Source organism: Salmo salar, chromosome 05 (assembly GCF_965601325.2).
Source record: "Salmo salar chromosome 05, fSalSal1, whole genome shotgun sequence".
NCBI lineage: Eukaryota > Metazoa > Chordata > Actinopteri > Salmoniformes > Salmonidae > Salmo > Salmo salar.
Window position 1 is genome coordinate 21,579,851 of NC_138295.1, and position 19,934 is coordinate 21,599,784.

The 19,934-nt window shown below is 44.1% G+C and overlaps 1 protein-coding gene across 2 annotated transcripts in view; it reads left to right on the forward strand.

The window, feature by feature from the left end:
• Window positions 1-3,699: 3,699 nt before the first annotated feature.
• atp8a1 (ATPase phospholipid transporting 8A1) overlaps window positions 3,700-19,934 on the forward strand; it is a 211,244-nt gene continuing 195,009 nt past the window's right edge. The window contains exon 1 of one of the 2 annotated variants that reach the window (XM_014199122.3): window positions 3,700-4,012. In XM_014199122.3, the coding sequence (XP_014054597.1) occupies window positions 3,964-4,012 (49 nt within the window). In that variant the 5' untranslated portion in view covers window positions 3,700-3,963. The remainder of the gene's footprint in view (window positions 4,013-19,934) is intronic. The other variant, XM_014199124.3, reaches the window with a different exon arrangement.

Below are 19,934 nucleotides of genomic sequence, written 5' to 3' on the forward strand. Positions count from 1 at the left end.
TCCTTGAATTATCACAAATCAATCATTTCATGTAATTTGAATAGAAACAAAGATTTATACTATGGCATAATAAACAATATATTGCATTTTAGAAGATGTGTTTATCCAAAGCAACTTGCAGTAGTGCATGAATACATTTTCGTATCCTTGGTCCCAGGGGGAATCAAACCTACAATCCTGACCATACCGGCATTCCCTCTGGGAAAAATAAAGTGATTCTATTCTATTCTATTCTATTCTATTCTATTCTATAAAAGTTGAATGTGAAAACAATCCAAGATGGCGTTTGATTGTGCGATAGACTGACAGACTATTATATGTTCATATATCTTAGAGGGGAAGCCACAGACCTCAGTTGTGTCCAGCCACAAATATTGATCAAGCAGCCAGGTTCATAATAAGTTGTATGAATGTCAGAGGAGGCTGGTGGGAGGCGCCATAGGAGGACGGGCTCATTGTAATGGCTGGAATGGAATAAATAGAACGGTGTCAAACACATCAAACATATGGAAACCACGTTTGACTCGGTTCCATTTATTCCATCCCAGCCAATACAATGAATGAACCCGTCCTCCTATAGCTACTACCACAAGCCTCCACTGATGGCTATGTAAATCACTGTCACGACTTCCGCCGAAGTCGGCTCCCCTCCTTGTTCGGGCGACGTTCGGCGGTCGACGTCACCGGCCTTCTAGCCATCGCCGCTCCATTTTTCATTGTTCCATTTGTTTTGTCTTGGTTTATTCCCTAATCAACTGCATATATATATTCCTCTGTTCCCCCCATGTCTTTGTGTGAGATTGTTTTGTTACGTGTTTGTATTGACGCGCCTAGCTGGTTTTTTCCCGGGTACTATGTTTCAACCGGGAGGATGTTTGATTGTTATACATTTTTGCTTATTTGTGACTTTGTCGCGCTTTGCACTTTTGCAATTTTTTTAGGTTTGTTGGACACGGTTGCGTCCGTCTGTTGTTTACTTCTGCCGAATAAAGTGTGCGCCTGATCACAACTCTCTGCTCTCCTGCACCTGACTTCAACACCAGTAGCTCATACCCTGACAATCATCCTGGATTAGACTGTCTGCTAAGCATCTCTCTAGACAATAATAACATACTAAGATAGCTACTGATACTGCTAGAACTAATTTCTTTGGTGTGGCTAGTCATGCTGCAAACTCTGTCTGAGTAAAATGACACAGAAAAAAACACCAGCTGACATGTACAGTTGAAGTTAGAAGTTTACATACACTTCGGTTGGAGTCATTAAAACTCGTTTTTCAACCACTCCACAATATTCTTGTTAACAAACTATAGTTTCGGCAAGTCGGTTAGGACATCTACTTTGTGCATGACACAAGTAATTTTTCCAACAATTGTTTACAGACAGATTATTTCACTTATAATTCACTGTATCAGAATTCCAGTGGGTCAGAAGTTTACATAAACTAAGTTGACTGTGCCTTTAAACAGCTTGGAAAATTCCATAAAATTATGTCATGGCTTTAGAAGTTTCTGATAGGCTAATTGACATCAGTTGAGTCAATTGGAGGTGTACCTGTGGATGTATTTCAAGGCCTACCTTCAAACTCAGTGCCTCTTTGCTTGACATCATGGGAAAATCAAAAGAAATCAGCCAAGACCTCAGAAAATAATTGTAGACCTCCACAAGTCTGATTCATCCTTGGGAGCAATTTCCAAATGCCTGAAGGTACCACGTTCATCTGTACAAACAATAGTACGCAAGTATAAACACCATGGGACCATGCAGCCGTCCTACCGCTCAGGAAGGAGACGCGTTCTGTCTCCTAGAGATGAACGTACTTTGGTGCTAAAAGTGCAAATCAATCCCAGAACAACAGCAAAGAACCTTGTGAAGATGCTGGAGGAAACAGGTACAAAAGTATCTATATCCACAGTAAAACGAGTCTCATATCGACATAACCTGAAAGGCCGCTCAGCAAGGAAGAAGCCACTGCTCCAAAACCGCCATAAAAAAGCCAGACTACGGTTTGCAACTGCACATGGGGACAAAGATCGTACTTTTTGGAGAAATATCCTCTGGTCTGATGAAACAAAAATAGAACTGTTTGACCATAATGACCATCGTAATGTTTGGAAGAAAAAGGGGGAGGTTTGCAAGCCGAAGAACACCATCCCAACTGTGAAGTACCGGGGTGGCAGCGTCATGTTGTGGGGGTGCTTTGCTGCAGGAGGGACTGGTGCACTGCACAAAATAGATGGCATCATGAGGGAGGAAAATTATGTGGATATATTATAGTAACATCTCAAGACATCAGTCAGGAAGTTAAAGCTTGGTCGCAAATGGATCTTCCAAATGGACAATGACCCCAAGCATACTTCCAAAGTTATGGTAAAATGGCTTAAGGACAACAAAGTCAAGGTATTTGGAGTGGCCATCCCAAAGCCCTGACCTCAATCCCATAGAAAATTTGTGGCAGAACATAAAAAGTGTGTTTTAGCAAGGAGGCCTACAAACCTGACTCAGTTACACCAGCTCTGTCAGGAGGAATGGGCCAAAATTCACCCAACTTATTGTGGGAAGCTTGTGGAAGGCTACCTGGAACGTTTGACCGAAGTTAAACAATTTAAAGGCAATGCTACCAAATACTAATTGAGTGTATGTAAACTTCTGACCCACTGGGAATGTGATGAAAGAAATAAAAGCTGAAATAAATAATTCTCTCTACTATTATTCTGACATTTCAGATTCTGAAAGTAAAGGGGTGATCCTGACCTTACTATGTTTAAATGTCAAGAATCGTGAAAAACTGAGTTTAAATGTATTTGGCTAAGGTGTATGTAAACTTCTGACTTCAACTGTATATAATTTTCTTTACAAACGTCTTCTCCGTCAGTAGAAAGCCTTGTAACCATATTCACAACAGTACCATATTGTAGGTTACACCATTATGTACAATGAATTAGGGAGATCTGTATACAGACAACTGGAAAGCCATCAATTAGGCTAAAGGTTCACAGTTTATTGTTTGTCTTAAATGACATTCCCTTTTCAAGTGTTGGGTTGATAAAGCTTAATTTAACCTGTTTGGGGATTATATGGTAGCCATTAATGTTTTACAACATTATTTTAAATAAACTTCTGGACTCCAAATACTCATGATTTCTGAGACCACAAAATAAATTGCATATGACAAGTAACTACAGTTGGCTTTTAATTTTGCAAACAGCCTACAAGAAAACAAAATGTTGATGCTTGGGATTTCAGCCTAAACCACAAGTAAACACACAAATAACTTATCCTCAACAAAAAAGAAATGAATTGTTTTAGGGTTTTAATATCCTAAAATAATTATAAACTCAGGAAATCGCACAGTGGTGACTGCTTCAGGCAGAGACTCATAAATAGCGAACTAGGCACTGTCATTACTACCCTACTTGCTACCCCCTTCATGACTAAACTGCAGTCGGGAATCTCCACAGGAGTCGCTAATGCATCCGCTATGTTGGGTAATACTCCTTACCAATTATTTCTGTATTTTTATATCTTATCGATATAGTCTAAATTAACTGTGAATCTGCATATTTCAATATTATTTTGCAATAGCATTTTAATGATCTATTTGTTGATTTGATGTGAGCCAGGCAGAAATATTTCATTTAGCAATCGGTTTCCCCTCCCCTGCATTTGCGATGGTACAGTCCACATTGTGGAGCGGTATCAGCCTCATTTCAGTTCATGTGAAACCCCGTTTTGGTTCTGTCAACGTCTTTCTTCATCAATTCTATGTGTAAAGATATGCAGGGGGGACCCACGAAGTCGCGAGTACATTGTTTGTCGTTATTCGTCAGCATTTAAAGATAGGTTTTTCTTCCGTTGAATGTAGACTGGCCTTGAATCACTAGACGGGTGAAAAGAGGCAGCAAACCGGCGGGAGCAAAGCCGCGTTTGACAGGTGCCATCGCTCGAGCTCTGTGTGGAGAGATGCCGCCCGTGCAGAGAACGATGTCTGATCTTCGCTCCCGAGTGGAGGGTGAGTAGCTAGATAACCGGCTACGTGCATGGGTTAGTTACAAGTTAAATTCCAACGTGATGCCCCTGTGAGATTGATATCGTTATGTGTGGTTATGAACAGGGCGCCTGTGTTGGCTAGTTAAATTACTGCAGCCAACGTTAGTTAACTATTATTATCCAGCTAGCTAGTTAGCTAACGTTAGTTGGCTAAACTTGACCTCTTCTAGCTACTTAGGTAGATTTATAGCAAGTATGCATGCAGATATCATACAGCAGAATATTATACTGGCGGGTGACTAGTATTATGACCGCCAGGCAATTTTCTGCAGTCGTCACCACCACTGCGGTTTGAAAACTGATGCATAAATACACCTTTTCAATCACATGCAATTCCCCCTCATCCCCACGAACGTTACAATGGAAATAGGATACACCTGTCATAAGAAAATGTGATGCTAGATGGCATACTCAAAGATGGGATATCTGTTTAGTTTACTAATGACTCCAAAGGTTATCCAAGTCCCTGAAGATAGAAGGACCACTGTGTGTATAGTATAGAAACAACGTATTGCTATTTGTAGACAGACGTTTGATATACTTTTACTTATTTGTAGCTAAAGATCCCTATACTCGTGTTGACAAAGGCGGGGTCGTGACTTACTCTGGCTATGGTGTTGAAAGTTTAGACATATGCTCGAGGCAAGTTGCAGTCGGTTTGATTTGTATCGATCGCTGTTTCCATTTGTCAACACTCTGGATGAAATACCATGCCCCAAATGAAATACCCGGATCTCCAGCTGCTTTGAAGGACCAAGTGTTCTGTGAAATGGAAGTGTTAAAAAAATTTAATAATAATAATTCTACGAAGACCATGGAACGTGATCTAAATTTGAGTGAACCCTTTATTTAAAAAAAATATTTTTTTGTATTCTTCCTCAATGCATCACAGCTGCACTGTACATGAAATCTAGACATTTTGAGCTCAGGCCATTTTGAATAGAGTATATTTCACTACAACTATTCCACAGCAAAAGCATAGTAAAGCTATTATAGCAGATGTGGCTACCTATCGTCTTCTAGGCACTCCCACCAAGGCATTTGGATTGCTTGTTTAGTGGGTGTTATTAAACAAGCATTACGAAAGAACTTTGAACAAATAGCCTACCGCACCTTATGTTACTTTATTAAAAATGTCTGTAAGCCTAAGGGAAATTGACAACGTTGCACTTCAGCCTAATGAGCCTATTATAAACCTGAGTGACCAAATCCTTGAAGTGTATGCCACGAGCCTTCCCCTAGCCAACACATATTTTATGACAATACAAGCCGCCTAGCATAACTGGGGCTGCTTTTTCTGTGTCATCTGTTCTAGATGACTATGAAGCCTGTGAAAGTGAAAGGTCTGAATTACTCCCAATGCAGCTGAAGCCAGGGGTGATCATCTCATGGCATCATTCCATTGTGTTCAATCGAAGGAGCCTGGCCTTTCAAAGGAGAGTGAGATGAGTTTCAATGCATTGTATTGGTAGGTAGGACTCTAAATAATTAAACGAAAGCATAGATTCCAAAGAAGATTGTTGACTGCTGCAGCTGCAGTCACAAGAGTGAGAACATAAATTATGCAAGGCCTGTCACCACCACAACCCCACCCTCACTACTGCCCTCCACTTATTTTTTTTTCCAGTTACAAAGAGCAAACGTTTCCCTTTCTACTTGGCTGTGAAGCTGTCTGGGCCTTATGCCACACCCACCTATCTAAAAAAAAAAAAAAAAAAAAAAAAAAGTATCCTATTTTTCTGCGGAAGCACTTTTCTGAACATTGGAATCGATTAGGGCCTGCCCTGTGTCCGACAAGTCCGTCGTGACCTATCCTGTCCCAGCAAGTACTTTTTTTCTCTCTCTCCCTCGACTTGTTATTTTGCTGCATTTCTATCCTGCCCCATCCTCCCGTTCATTGCATCCCCTCCCTTCCTGTTGTGATTTTTTTTTTTTAATCACTGCAGTACATCAGGGCCCTATTTCCATCTAGAAAGGGCAGCCCTCTGCCAGGCTTACCACCTAATCCACCCGTGGCCTGTCTGTCAGCTTCTCTGTGCGACATCACACTCCCCAGTCTCTCCACCACGTGCCGCTTGGCTTCCCTCCGCTGTGGGGACATCAGACGTCACGGCTCGCGCTGCCCTCACTGGTCCCAGGCCATGTTGCTAAAACAGCCTTATCTGAGAACTGTGTGTAGACTGTGGCCTGGGTGATATGAGAGGCCATCTACACGTGTACAGAACCAGGCAAGGCATTGACAGGTAGTGGCACCCAGGACATTCAAAGATGGGTTCGGTGTGCGCTGTGAATTGTCCACATCTCTTACGAGGAGGCGTGCGTGCGTGTGTGCGCTCTTAGCTCAAATGAGATCCTTTGAAAGGAGCGATGATTGCTGTTGAGGGATATCTCCAGATGAAATGGGTTCAATAAGTCTTAATTGACAGATGTCAGCAACCACCATTTTCTTTTTTTGTTTAATGACCTGTTTCACCTGCTTGTCTGCAATCACCACATACAGACCCCAGCACAGACCCCAGCCCAGACCCCACCTGGCCAGGTAAAGTAGCCCGGACCCCACCTGGCCAGGTAAAGTAGCCCGGACCCCACCTGGCCAGGTAAAGTAGCCCATACCCCACCTGGCCAGGTAAAGTAGCCCATACCCCACCTGGCCAGGCAAAGTAGCCCGGACCCCACCTGGCCAGGCAAAGTAGCCCGGACCCCACCTGGCCAGGCAAAGTAGCCCGGACCCCACCTGGCCAGGCAAAGTAGCCCGGACCCCAGCTGGCCAGGCAAACTAGCCCAGAGAGAATCACATTGGTCATATCAAGAGCTTAGTGCTTGTGTGTCTGTTCTGTCCATTCACATAAATGCCTAATCCTCCACCATTCTGCTTTATTCTAACAAATGTTCTTCACAAGAAACACACATAACAGAGTGGGTCTAGACAAGGCTTATGAAGAATTCTCTCGCTCTTATCTCTCTCGTGCTCGCTCTCCCCCTTCTCTCGTGCTCGCTCTCCCCCCCCTTCTCTCGTGCTCGCTCTCCCCCCCTTCTCTCGTGCTCGCTCTCCCCCCCCTTCTCTCGTGCTCGCTCCCCCCCCCTTCTCTCGTGCTCGCTCTCCCCCCCCCTTCTCTCGTGCTCGCTCTCCCCCCCCTTCTCTCGTGCTCGCTCTCCCCCCCTTCTCTCGTGCTCGCTCTCCCCCCCCTTCTCTCGTGCTCGCTCTCCCCCCCCCTTCTCTCGTGCTCGCTCTCCCCCCCCTTCTCTCGTGCTCGCTCTCCCCCCCCTTCTCTCGTGCTCGCTCTCCCCCCCCTTCTCTCGTGCTCGCTCTCCCCCCCCTTCTCTCGTGCTCGCTCTCCCCCCCCCCCTTCTCTCGTGCTCGCGCTCTCCCCCCCTTCTCTCGTGCTCGCGCTCTCCCCCCCTTCTCTCGCGCTCTCCCGCGCTCTCCCCCCTTCTCTCGCGCTCCCCCCTTCCTTCTCTCTCTCCCGCGCCCTCACCCGCGCCCTCACCTGCTCTCACCCTCGCTTTCCCCCTTTTCTCTCCCTCTCGTGCGCGCTCTCCCCCCGTAGCTTTTTCTAATAATGAGTTATCAAAAAAAATTGCACATGTGCCGAATACACTGTGAAATGCTTACTTATTTTTTCTTTTTTCGCTTTTATTTAACCAGGTAGGCCAGTTGAGAACAAGTTCTCATTTACAACTGTGACCTGGCCAAGATAAAGCAAAGCAGTACGACACAAACAACCAAGAGTTACACATGGGATAAACAAACGTACAGTCAATAACACAATAGAAAAATCTATATGCATTGTGTGCAAATGTAAGATTAGGGAGGTAAGGCAATAAATAGGCCATCGTGGTGAAATAATTACAATTTAGCAATTAAACACTGGAGTGATAGATGTGCAAGTAGAGATACTGGGGTGCAAAGGAGCAACAACAAAAAATAACAATATGGGATGAGGTAGTTGGGTGGCTATTTACAGATGGGCTATGTACAGGTGCAATGCTCTGTAAGGTGCTCTGACAGCTGATGATTAGAGGGAGATATGAGTCTCCAGCTTATTATTTTTGCAATTCGTTCCAGTCATTGGCAGCAGAGAACTGGAAGGAAAAGTGGCCAAAGGAGGAGATGGCTTTAGGGGTGACCAGTGAAATATGCCTGCTGGAGCGCGTGCTACGAGTGGGTGCTGCTATGGTCACCAGTGAGCTAAGGCGGGGCTTTACCTAGCAAAGACTTCTAGATGACCTGGAGCCAGTGGGTTTGGTGACGAATATGAAGCGAGGGTCAACCAACGAGAGCATACAGTTTGCAGTGGTGGGTAGTATATGGGGCTTTGGTGACAAAACGGATGGCACTGTGATAGACTGCATCCAATTTGCTGAGTAGGCTATTTTGTAAATGACATTGCCGAAGTCACGGATTGGTAGGATAGAAAGAGAGGGTCCAGATTGTCTAGCCCAGCTGATTTGTAGGGGTCCAGATTTTGCAACTCTTTCAGAACATTAGCTATCTGGATTTGGGTGAAGGAGAAATGGGGGAGGCTTGGGCAAGTTGCTGTGGGGCGTGCAGAGCTGTTGACCGGGGTAGGGGTCGCCAGGTGGAAAGCATGGCCAGCCGTAGAGAAATGCTTATTGAAATTCTCAATTATTGTGGATTTATCGGTGGTGATAGTGTTTCCTATCCTCAGTGCAGTGGTCAGCTGGGAGGAGGTGCTCCTATTCTCCATGGACTTTACAGTGTCCCAGAACTTTTTGGAGTTTGTGCTACAGGACGCAAATTTCTGTTTGAAAAGCTAGCCTTAGCTTTTCTGACTGTGTATATTGGTTCCTGACTTCCCTGAAAAGTTGCATATCGCGGGGACTATTCGATGCTTATGCAGTATGCCACAGGATGTTTTTGTGCTGGTCAAGGGCTGTCAAGTCTGGAGTGAACCATGGGCTATATCTGTTCTTAGTTCTACATTTTCTGAATGGGGCATGCTTATTTTTAGATGGTAAGGAAAGCACTTTTAAAGAATAACCAAGCATCCTCTGATGGAATGAGGTCAACATCCTTCCAGGATACTCGGGCCAGGTCAATTAGAAAGGCCTGCTTGCTGAAGTGTTTTAGGGAGCTTTTGACAGTGATGAGGGGTGGTCGTTTGACCACGGACGCAGGCAATTTAGCCATTAACCAACAGTGCAGTTCAAGAAATAGAGTTAAGAAAATATTTACTAAACAATAACAATAATGAAGATATACAGGGGGTATTGGTATCGAGTCAATATCCGAGGGTAGCGGTTAGACGAGGTAGTTTGTTCATGTAGGTTGGGTTAAAGTGACTATGCATAGATAATAAACAGCAAGTAGTAGCAGTGTAAAAACCAAGGGGGGGTGTCAATGTAAATAGTCCGGGTGGTCATTTGATTAATTGTTCAGCAGTCTTATAGCTTGGGGGTAGAAGCTGTTAAGGAGCCTTTTGGACCTAGACTTGGCGCTCCGGTACCAGTTGCCGTGCAGTAGCAGAGAGAACAGTTTAACTTGGGTGACTGGAGTCTTTGACAATTTTATGGGCCTTCCTCTGACATGAGGAATCTGAAGTAATTGTCAAAAGCCACCCACGGACCTCATCCGAACAACAAATGTATAGTATCAGTTCTCTATGTCTGACAAGTTGTATGGCGCTGCGGGACAGAGTATTGCTTCTTCATCCTATATAATGTATTCTCAGTGAATTTAGTGATAATTGTTTATTTATATGCATGTATACTTCCGTAGAAAAATGTAGGGTTGCTTAGAAATGTCCTTGTTTTTGTAAGAATAGCACTTTTTTTGGGTCCATTTAAACAACATCAAATTGATCAAATAGTGTAGATATTGTTAATGTTGTAAATGACTATTGTAGCTGAAAACTGTAGATTATTTTTTTAAATGGATTATCTACAGAGGCCCATTATCAGCAACCATCACTCCTGTGTTCCAATGGCACGTTGTGTTAGCTAATCCGAGTTTTGTAATTAAAAGGATAATTGATCTTTCTAAAAACATTTTTCAATTATTTTATTACAGCTGAAAACTGTTGTGCTGATTTTAAAGAAGCAATAAAACTGGCCTTCTTTAGACTAGTTGAGTATCTGGAGCATCATTTGAGGGTTCGATTGCAGGCTCAAAATGGCTAGAAACAAATAACTTTCTTCTGAAACTCGCCAGTCTATTCTTTTTCTGAGAATTGTTCTGAAATTTCTGGGAAATTGCCAAGAAACTGAAGATCTCGTACAACGCTGTGTACTACTCCCTTCACAGAACAGCGCTAACTGGCTCTAACAGGAATAGAAAGAGGAGTGTGAGGCCCCGGTGCACAACTGAAGAATTGGACAGGTACATTAGTGTCTAGTTTGAGAAACAGATGCCTCACAACTGGCAGCTTCATTAAATATTACCTGCAAAACACCAGTCTCAACGTCAACCGTGAAGAGGCGACTCCGGGATGCTGGTCTTCTAGGCAGAGTTGCAAAGAAAAAGCCATATCTCAGACTGGCCATTAAAAATACAATTTTATGATGGGCAAAGAACATACACTGGACAGAGGAACTCTGCCTATAAGGCCAGCATCCCGGAGTCGCCTCTTCACGGTTGACGTTGAGACTGGTGTTTTACGGGTACTATTTAATGAAGCTGCCAGTTTTCAGCTGTGCTAACATAAATGCAAAAAGGTTTTCTAATGATCAATTAGCCTTTTAAAATGATAAACTTGGATTAGCTAACACAAAGCGCCATTGGAACACAGGAGTGATGGTTGCTGATAATGGGCCTCTGTACACCTGTGTTGCTATTCCATAAAAAGTCTGTCGTTTACAGCTACAATAGTCATCAACAATGTCTACACTGTATTTCTGATCAATTTGATGTTATTTTAATGGACAATTTTTTTTGGGGGGCCTTTTCAAAAACAAGGACTTTTCTAAGTGACCCCAAACTTGAACGGTAGTGTAAATAAAGTAATCAATATCAGTGATAGACGAGGTAGTAATATGCATACAATCAGGGGTAAAGTGTCTGAGCAGTAGAATAAAAAATAGTTGCATTTGGAGAGTCTGTTTCTGTCCTGCCCTTGACTTTGGTGCAGGGCATGTGATGTACATAGTCTTTTTGTTGCAAAACTGCTTTATCTTCTCAAAGATAAGTTTGTCTAGCTGTGCCCAGTCCAGGTGGTGCTTGGACAGGCAGACCATCTATGGGAGGAAGGATGTCAGTGTTGCGCAGCAGCTGAACCCTGGTCCTGACAGTCTGAATGCTCCTTGGCGACAACACCACCAGGCTCCAGAGCCTCGAAGCTGTAAAACAGGGAATAACAACAACAAAAAAATCAGAAGACTACAACCTTGCAAAACATCAATTCACCTCTGAAGTTTATATATGAAGAATCACCTCATACAATGCAATAAACATTATTTTCACCTGAAGTGCTGGATCTGTGGTACGGAGTCAGGTGGCGTTGCCAGCCATGGCTTTCCACCAGCAGGCATTAGACTGTTCTCTTTGTATGACTGGTGGAGAGTCAGGCGTTTTCTACTGATGCTGAAAGACAGATTCCAGATGCATTATTATATAATAACAGCATGCTTTAACTTGGGGTCTTTTGTTTAGACATGTAGCTAGCCAGCTAAACAATTAACCATAATCCCAAACCATAGAGCACTAGCAATACAAACCATTGTCATAGCTAGCTAAAGTTCACAAAATAGATTCAATGTTAGCTAGCTAACATTAGGCTATAACTAGCAATGTTAAATGGCATTCTGAGAGAACATCACTATAGTAATGTTACACACAGTCCATACACGTAAATTAATGTTAGCTATCAAGCCAGCCAGCTATCTAACGTTAGCTAGCTGTGAGCAAGCTTTTATCTTGGGGTCTTTTGTTTAGACATTTAACGTTAGCTAAACAATTAACCATAATCCCAAACCATAGAGTTCTAGCAAAACAAACTGATTGTCATAGCTAGCTAAACAATTAATCCCAAACCATAGAGTTCTAGCAAAACAAACCGATTATCATAGCTAGCTAAAGTTAACCAAAATATAGTAGGTTCAATGTTAGCTAGCAAGCCAGCCATCGAACTTCAGCTAGCTAGCTAACAGCAAGCTTTAACTTGCAATGAAAACAACTTTCTGACAAAATTAGGAACTTAAAATGTCAAACTGTAACTAGACTCTTAACCGTATACAATAATGAAAGCTTCACAGCAGACTGCAACCCCTTTCATTAAATATGTACCGCTGCAACCCCTTTCCGTTTTGTATGTACAGCTTACTTGGCCCGTTGTTGTGTCAAGTCACTCTGGTTCACACTGACTGTGCAATGCCATAAGAAACATCTTAAGCTTTAGCCCCCACCCAAACTCTGACCATTTTACTTGCCCTAGCAGAGCTGGTTAGGCTGTTTTCATGTCTTCCAGAGTTTTGTTGACTAACTGTGCTCCTGGCAACAATTTAATTACACTTTTATGCCGACATTTACTGACACCGTGCAACACCCGTTTGAATATGGCCGTTCTTCAATCCATCAGTTATTCTTCGCTCTGGCACACTCAGACGAGATATTATAGTAGCATTTTCAAGCTGTATATTCAAATCATAAAGTAACTAAATTATGTTACTTTATTAGATGTTTTGGATATGAAGTGCGAAAATGCTAATATAGGTACCATTGACTTGCATTGTATTTTTGCCACATGCTAAAAAGTAATCATTTGAAACAGTGGCCAGGTAAACAAAACCAAAGCATGGGTTTTGGTCATAACTGGTTCATAGACTGGAAACAAATATGTAAATAACTAATAGCAGGAACGGCTCCATCTAGTGGTCAGAACCTGTTCATTTCAAAATGTAGGATGGGACATAACAACTTCAATGCCAAATTTCCCTAAACAGGGGAAAAAACACACATTACATAGATTGAAGAAACAAAATGCCAAGCCGCCGCTCCATACTATTTGTCAGACATTGAGAACTAATACTAAATACTTGTTGGGGTGGGGTTGGCATGGGGTATGGAGGGTCCTATGGGGGCTTTTGACCATTTATTTGGATTCTTCAGGTCTTACTCATTGGTATGGAGCATTTTGGCCCAAATTGGATGTTGGCTACTCTATTTATTGAATATTATATGAATCCTATCAATTAAAATCACCAATTTGGGTGCAGTCCGCTTAATTTCTCAGAACAAATTATATTTAAAGAAAATAAAGTTGTAGGAATTATAATATTATTTGGTTCTAACTACAGAAACGATGTAAGAACAATCTGGCTATGGTGTGTGTGCATGGCTTGCTGAAATGACAGAGCGACCTTGACAGGATTGGCGTCTGGTCTGCCCATGTGCCTGGCGGATCACCGGCTGATAATGTGACACAAAAGCCCAACCCGCCATCAAATCCCTTGTCTGGGGTCAGAAGCCTGTCATACCAAGGCCCCCCTCTATTCGCCTCCTCCCTCCCCGCGCCGCACATGAGGGTATCTCCTTTTTCTATTTTCCACTTCACGTCCTTCCTTCCATCACCGCGCTACTCTCAGGCTAATATCCATTTCCCCCCATTCTCTCATTCTCTTCGGCTCACCTCGAAGAGACAACCACTCTTCCGTCTCTAAGTCAGTGTAGATGGCAGATGAGGGTTGATGCAAGTGTTGGTACAATAGCCTAACCCTCCCAGCTTTTCTCCCACTTTCTCTCACTCCCACTCAACACATGCACAGAGCTGTGTGAATATGCAGTAATTTGTGCACTGCCATACAAAGATGCTCATACTATTGATTGGCTCATGGTCTTAAGATGAAGAGGGCCTAGAAGCCCAATGCCGTAAGCCAGCACATGAAAGAGAGCCTATTGCACTCATTTTCATCAGTAGGACCCCATTGCTGACAGGTAATGATTGTCTTTCTGCCCCTCCACTATAATCGATTTGATCCTTTGATCTCAGCCCAGATTAATCTTATTTGAGCTATTCTGGCAACCATGGTCCACCACACCTATAATAACCACATTTCATACCCACATTTCATACCCCACACATCAGCCTAGTGTACGCAGAGCACAGGAACATAACTCAATACGCCGCTCCAGCACGGGAACATAACTCAATACGCGGCTCCAGCATCATTTATGGAATCTCTATTGGAGAGCGTTGAGAGAGAGCCTTTTCCTCTCTGGCTTCTCTTACCATCTACCTGCCTGGTATATGTTTGTGAGGGAGAGGGGTCAAGCCGGCACATCAAATCAAGTGTTATTGGTCACATACACATATTTGGTAGATGTTATTGCTAGTGATGCACCAATATAACATTTTTGACCGATATCTTCCTTGCCAAAAAAACTATACGATATTTAAGATTTTAGCAGCCTTTTAAGCATTCTAGTACAGTTGAATAGTTAGACCACTGCGTTCATGTGTGTGTTAAGGCACTGCATCTCAGTGCAAGAGGTTCGAATCTGGTTGTGATTTGGAGTCCCATATGGCAGCGCACATTTGGCCCAGTGTTGTCCGGGCCATCATTGTAAATAAGAACAAAGTCTTAACTCACTTGTCTAGTTAAATAAAGGTTACACACACATGCCACACTGACCAAAAATGGATTTTGTTGGCATTTACTTATGTACAAATTACCAGTAAAACATTATCAAAACGTATTTCTTTCACTTACTTGCTGTGCTGTTTCATTATTCACTTGTTCAGTCGTTTCATTCTCAACCAGAATTTCTATGGAATGCTGTTTGGGTCTTGCATGTCAAAAAAGATACAGGTCAAATAACACCTTTTGACATGTCAAATAAGATTGTAGACAATCAGGATCTGAATATTTATTTTCTTTATTTCACCTTTATTTAACCAGATGACTTGTTCTCAACTAGCCTTTCATTTGCAACTGCGACTTGGCCAAGATAAAGCATAGCAATTCGACACATACAACAAGTTACACATCGAATAAACAAAACATAGTCAATAATACAGTAGAACACAAGAAGTCTATATACAGTGAGTGCAAATGAGGTAAGTTAAGGCAATAAATGGGGCATGGTGGCGAAGTAATTACAATATAGCAATTATACACTGGAATGGTAGATGTGCAGAAGATGAATGTGCAAGTAGAGATACTGGGGTGCAAAGGAGCAAAATAAATACAGTATGGGGATGAGGTAGGTAGATAGATGGGCTACATACAGGTGCGGTGATCTGTGAGCTGCTCTGACAGCAGGTGCTTAAAGCTAGTGAGGGAGATTTGAGTCTCCAGCTTCAGAGATTTTTGCAGTTCGTTCCAGTCATTTGCAGCAGAGAACTGGAAGGAAAGACGACCAAAGGAGGAATTGGCTTTGGGGGTGACCAGTGAGATATACCTGCTGGAACGCGTGCTACGAGTGGGTGCTGCTATGGTAACCAGTGAGCTGAGATAAGGCGGGGCTTTACCTAGAGACTTGTAGATAACCTGTAGCCAGTGGGTTTGGCGACGAGTATGAAGCGAGGGCCAGCCAACGAGAGCGTACAGGTCGCAATGGTGGGTAGTGTATGGGGCTTTGGTGACAAAACAGATGGCACTGTGATAGACTGCATCCAGTTGGTTGAGTAGAGTGTTGGAGGCTATTTTATAGATGACATCACTGAAGCCGAGGATCGGTAGGATGGTCAGTTTTACAAGGGTATGTTTGGCAGCGTGAGTGAAGGATGCTTTATTGCGATATAGGAAGCCGATTTAATTTTGGATTGGAGATGCTTAATGTGAGTCTGGAAGGAGTTGTCCACGTATTTTAAGTCAGTCATCCAGAGTAGTGATGCTGGACGGGCGAGCAGGTGTGGGCAGTGATCGATTGAATAGCATGCATTTAGTTTTACCTGCGTTTAAGAGCAGTTGGAGGCCACGGAAGGAGAGTTGTATGGCATTGAAGCACGTCTGGAGGTTAGTTAACACAGTGTCCAAAGAGGGGCCAGAAGTGTACAGAATGGTGTCGTCTGCGTAGAGGTGGATCAGAGAATCACCAGCAGCAAGAGCAACATCATTGATGTATACAGAGAAGAGTCGGCCCGAGAATTGAACCCTGTGGCACACCCATTGATACTGCCAGCGGTCCGGACAACAGGCCCTTCGATTTGCCAGAGAAGTAGTTGGTAAATCAGGCGAGGCAATCCTTTGAGAAACCAAGGCTGTCGAGTCTGCCAATAAGAATGTGGTGATTGACAGTCGAAAGCCTTGGCCAGGTCGATGAATACGGCTGCACAGTAATGTCTCTTATCGATGGCGGTTATGATGTCGTTTAGGACCATGAGTGTGGCTGAGGTGCACCTATGACCAGCTCTGAAACCAGATTGCATAGCGGAGAAGGTACGGTGGGATTCGAAATGGTCGGTAATCTGTTTGTTAACTTGGCTTTCGAAGACATTAGAAGGACAGAGTAGGATAGATATAGGTCTGTAGTAGTTTGGGTCTAGAGTGTCACCCCCTTCGAAGAGGGGGGTGACCGCGGCAGCTTTCCAATCTTTGGGAATCTCAGATGATACGGAAGAGAGGTTGAACATAATAGGGGTTGCAACAATTTCGGCAGATAATTTTAGAAAGAGAGGGTCCGGATTGTCTAGCCTGGCTGATTTGTAGGGTCCAGATTTTGCAGCTCTTTCAGAACATCAGCTATCTGGATTTGGATGAAGGAGAAATGGTGGGGGCTTTGGCGGGTTGCTGTGGAGGGTGCCGGGCAGTTGACCGGGGTAGCCAGGTGGAAAGCATGGCCAGCCGTAGAGAAATGCTTATTGAAATTATCAATTATAGTGGATTTATCGGTGGTAACTGTGTTTCCAAGCCTCAGAGCAGTGGACAGCTGGGAGGAGGTGCTCTGATTCTCCATGGACTTTACAGTGTCCCAGAACTTTTTTGAGTTAGTACTACAGGATGCAAATTTCTGTTTGAAAAAGCTAGCCTTAGCTTTTCTAACTGCCTGTGTATATTTGATCCTAACTTCGCTGAAAAGTTGCATATCACGGGGGCTATTCGATGCTAATGCAGAACGCCACAGGATGTTTTTGTGCTGGTCAAGGGCAGACGGGTCTGGAGTGAACCAAGGACTATATCTATTCCTAGTTCAATTTTTTTTTTGAGTGGGGCGTGCATATTTAAGATGGTGAGGAAGGCACTTTTTTAAAGAATAGCCAGGCATCATCTACTGACGGGATGAGGTCAATGTCATTCCAGGATACCCCGGCCAGGTCGTTTAGAAAGGCCTGCTCACAGATGTGTTTTAGGGAGCGTTTGACAGTGATGAGGGGTGGTCATTTGGTCGCAGACCCATTACGGATGCAGGCAATGAGGCAGTGATCGCTGAGATCTTGATTGACAACAGCAGAGGTGTATTTGGAGGGCGAGTTAGTTAGCGTGACATCTATGAGGGTGCCCGTGTTTACGGATTTGGGGTTGTACCTGGTAAATTCATTGATAATTTGTGTGAGATTGAGGGCATCAAGCTTAGATTGTAGGATGGCCGGGGTGATAAGCATGTCCCAGTTTAGGTCACCTAGTAGCATGACCTCAGAAGATAGATGGTGGACAATCAATTCACATATGGTATCGAGGGCACAGCTGGGGGCAGAGGGAGGTCTATAGCAAGCGGCAACAGTGAGAGACTTGTTTCTGGAAAGGTGAATTTTTAGAAGTAGAAGCTCGAATTGTTTGGGTACAGACTTGGATAGTAATACAGAACTCTGCAGGCTATCTTTGCAGTAGATTGCAACACCGCCCCCTTTGGTAGTTCTATCTTCGCAGAAAATGTTATAGTTAGCGATGGAGATTTCAGGGTTTTTTGGTGGTTTTCCTAAGCCAGGATTCAGACACGGCTAAGAACTCCGGGTTGGCAGAGTGTGCTAAAGCAGTGAGTAAAATAAACTTAGGGAGTAGGTTTCTAATGTTAATGTGCATGAAACCAAGGCTTTTACGGTTACAGAAGTCAACAAATGGAGGACCTGGAGAGTGGGAGTGGAGCTAGGCACTGCAGGACCTGAATTAATCTCCACATCACCAGAGGAACAGAGGAGAAGTAGGATAAGGGTACGGCTAAAGGCTATACGAACTGGCCGTCTAGCACGTTTGGAACAGAGAGTAAAAGGAGCAGGTTTCTGGGCACGATGGCATAGATTCAAAGCATAGTGTACAGACAAAGGTAAGGTTGGATGTGAGTACATTGGAGGTAAACCTAGGCATTGAGTAATGATGAGAGAGATTTAGTCTCTGGACATGTTTAAACCAGGTGATGTCATTGCATATGTAGGTGGTGGAACAACATGGTTGGTTAAGGCATATTGAGGAGGGCTAGAGGCTCTACAGTGAATTAAGACTGTAATCACTAACCAGGACAGTAATGGACGAGGCATATTGATATTAGAGAGAGGAATGCGTAGCCAAGTGAACATATGGGTCCAGTGACTGGTTGGGCTGACTGGGGACACAGCGATTCAGACAGTTAGCAGACCGGGGCTAAACAAGCTAACAGTTAGCAGACCGGGGCTAAACAAGCTAACAGTTGGCAGACCGGGGCTAAACAAGCTAACAGTTGGCAGACCGGGGCTAAACAAGCTAACAGTTGGCAGACCGGGGCTAAACAAGCTAACAGTTGGCAGACCGGGGCTAAACAAGCTAACAGTTGGCAGACCGGGGCTAAACAAGCTAACAGTTGGCAGACCGGGGCTAAACAAGCTAACAGTTGGCAGACCGGGGCTAAACAAGCTAACAGTTGGCAGACCGGGGCTAAACAAGCTAACAGTTGGCAGACCGGGGCTAAACAAGCTAACAGTTGGCAGACCGGGGCTAAACAAGCTAACAGTTGGCAGACCGGGGCTAAACAAGCTAACAGTTGGCAGACCGGGGCTAAACAAGCTAACAGTTGGCAGACCGGGGCTAAACAAGCTAGCAGTTGGCAGACCGGGGCTAAACAAGCTAACAGTTGGCAGACCGGGGCTAAACAAGCTAACAGTTGGCAGACCGGGGCTAAACAAGCTAACAGTTGGCAGACCGGGGCTAAACAAGCTAGCAGTTGGCAGACCGGGGCTAAACAAGCTAGCAGTTGGCAGTTAGCAGACTGGGGCTAGCAAGTTAGCCTTTGGGGGACGTCGCGATGAGGGTAAGTCTGTTTTTGCCTCTTCGTGCGGTGACGTCGATAGACCAGTCGTGGAATTAGAAGGGTTCCAAGTAGCTCTAGGTAGCTAGTAGGCCGCGATTAGCAGAATGGGCCTTCAGCGGACGTTGTGCCTGAGGGGCCTGTTGGAATCCTCGGGCAGATTATGTCGGTATTCCAGTCGTAGAGGATCGGCGGGGTTCCGTGCCCCGTACCGGCAGTAGAAGGATCCGGATATTGTAGCCCAGGAGTGGGCTTTGGTGGTAGCACAGGAGCCCTGGACGGGCTAGCTTCATGCTAATTTGTGCTTCCTCCGGGATGGAAACGCTAGCCAGTAGTCACCCGGGATTGCGGTTAGCTAGTTGCGAAGATCCAGATGAAAATGTAAAGAGTTTGCAGTAGGAATCTGGGGATATGGGGGGAATTTAAAAAATAATAATAATAGGTCCGTTATGCTCTGGTTTGAGTCATGTTGTTCGAACTGGCGAGAGCTTTCCGAGCTAAAGGTTAGCTGATGACCACTAGCAATGGTTTGCTGACTGATAGCTGGTAGGTAGTTAGCTGGCTAGCTTCAGTTGAGGCATTCCACATCCGAAGTAAATAGAAATACTTTAGAGAAAAAAAAACAGATCCACGCCACATTGGGTGAGGCGGGTTGCAGGAGAGTATTTAGAAGTTTAGGAAAATATTTTTAAAAGATATGCGAAGAACAATATGTAAAAAGATATATACAAGGGACAGGACAAAGACGTCTGACTGCAACGCCATCTTGGAT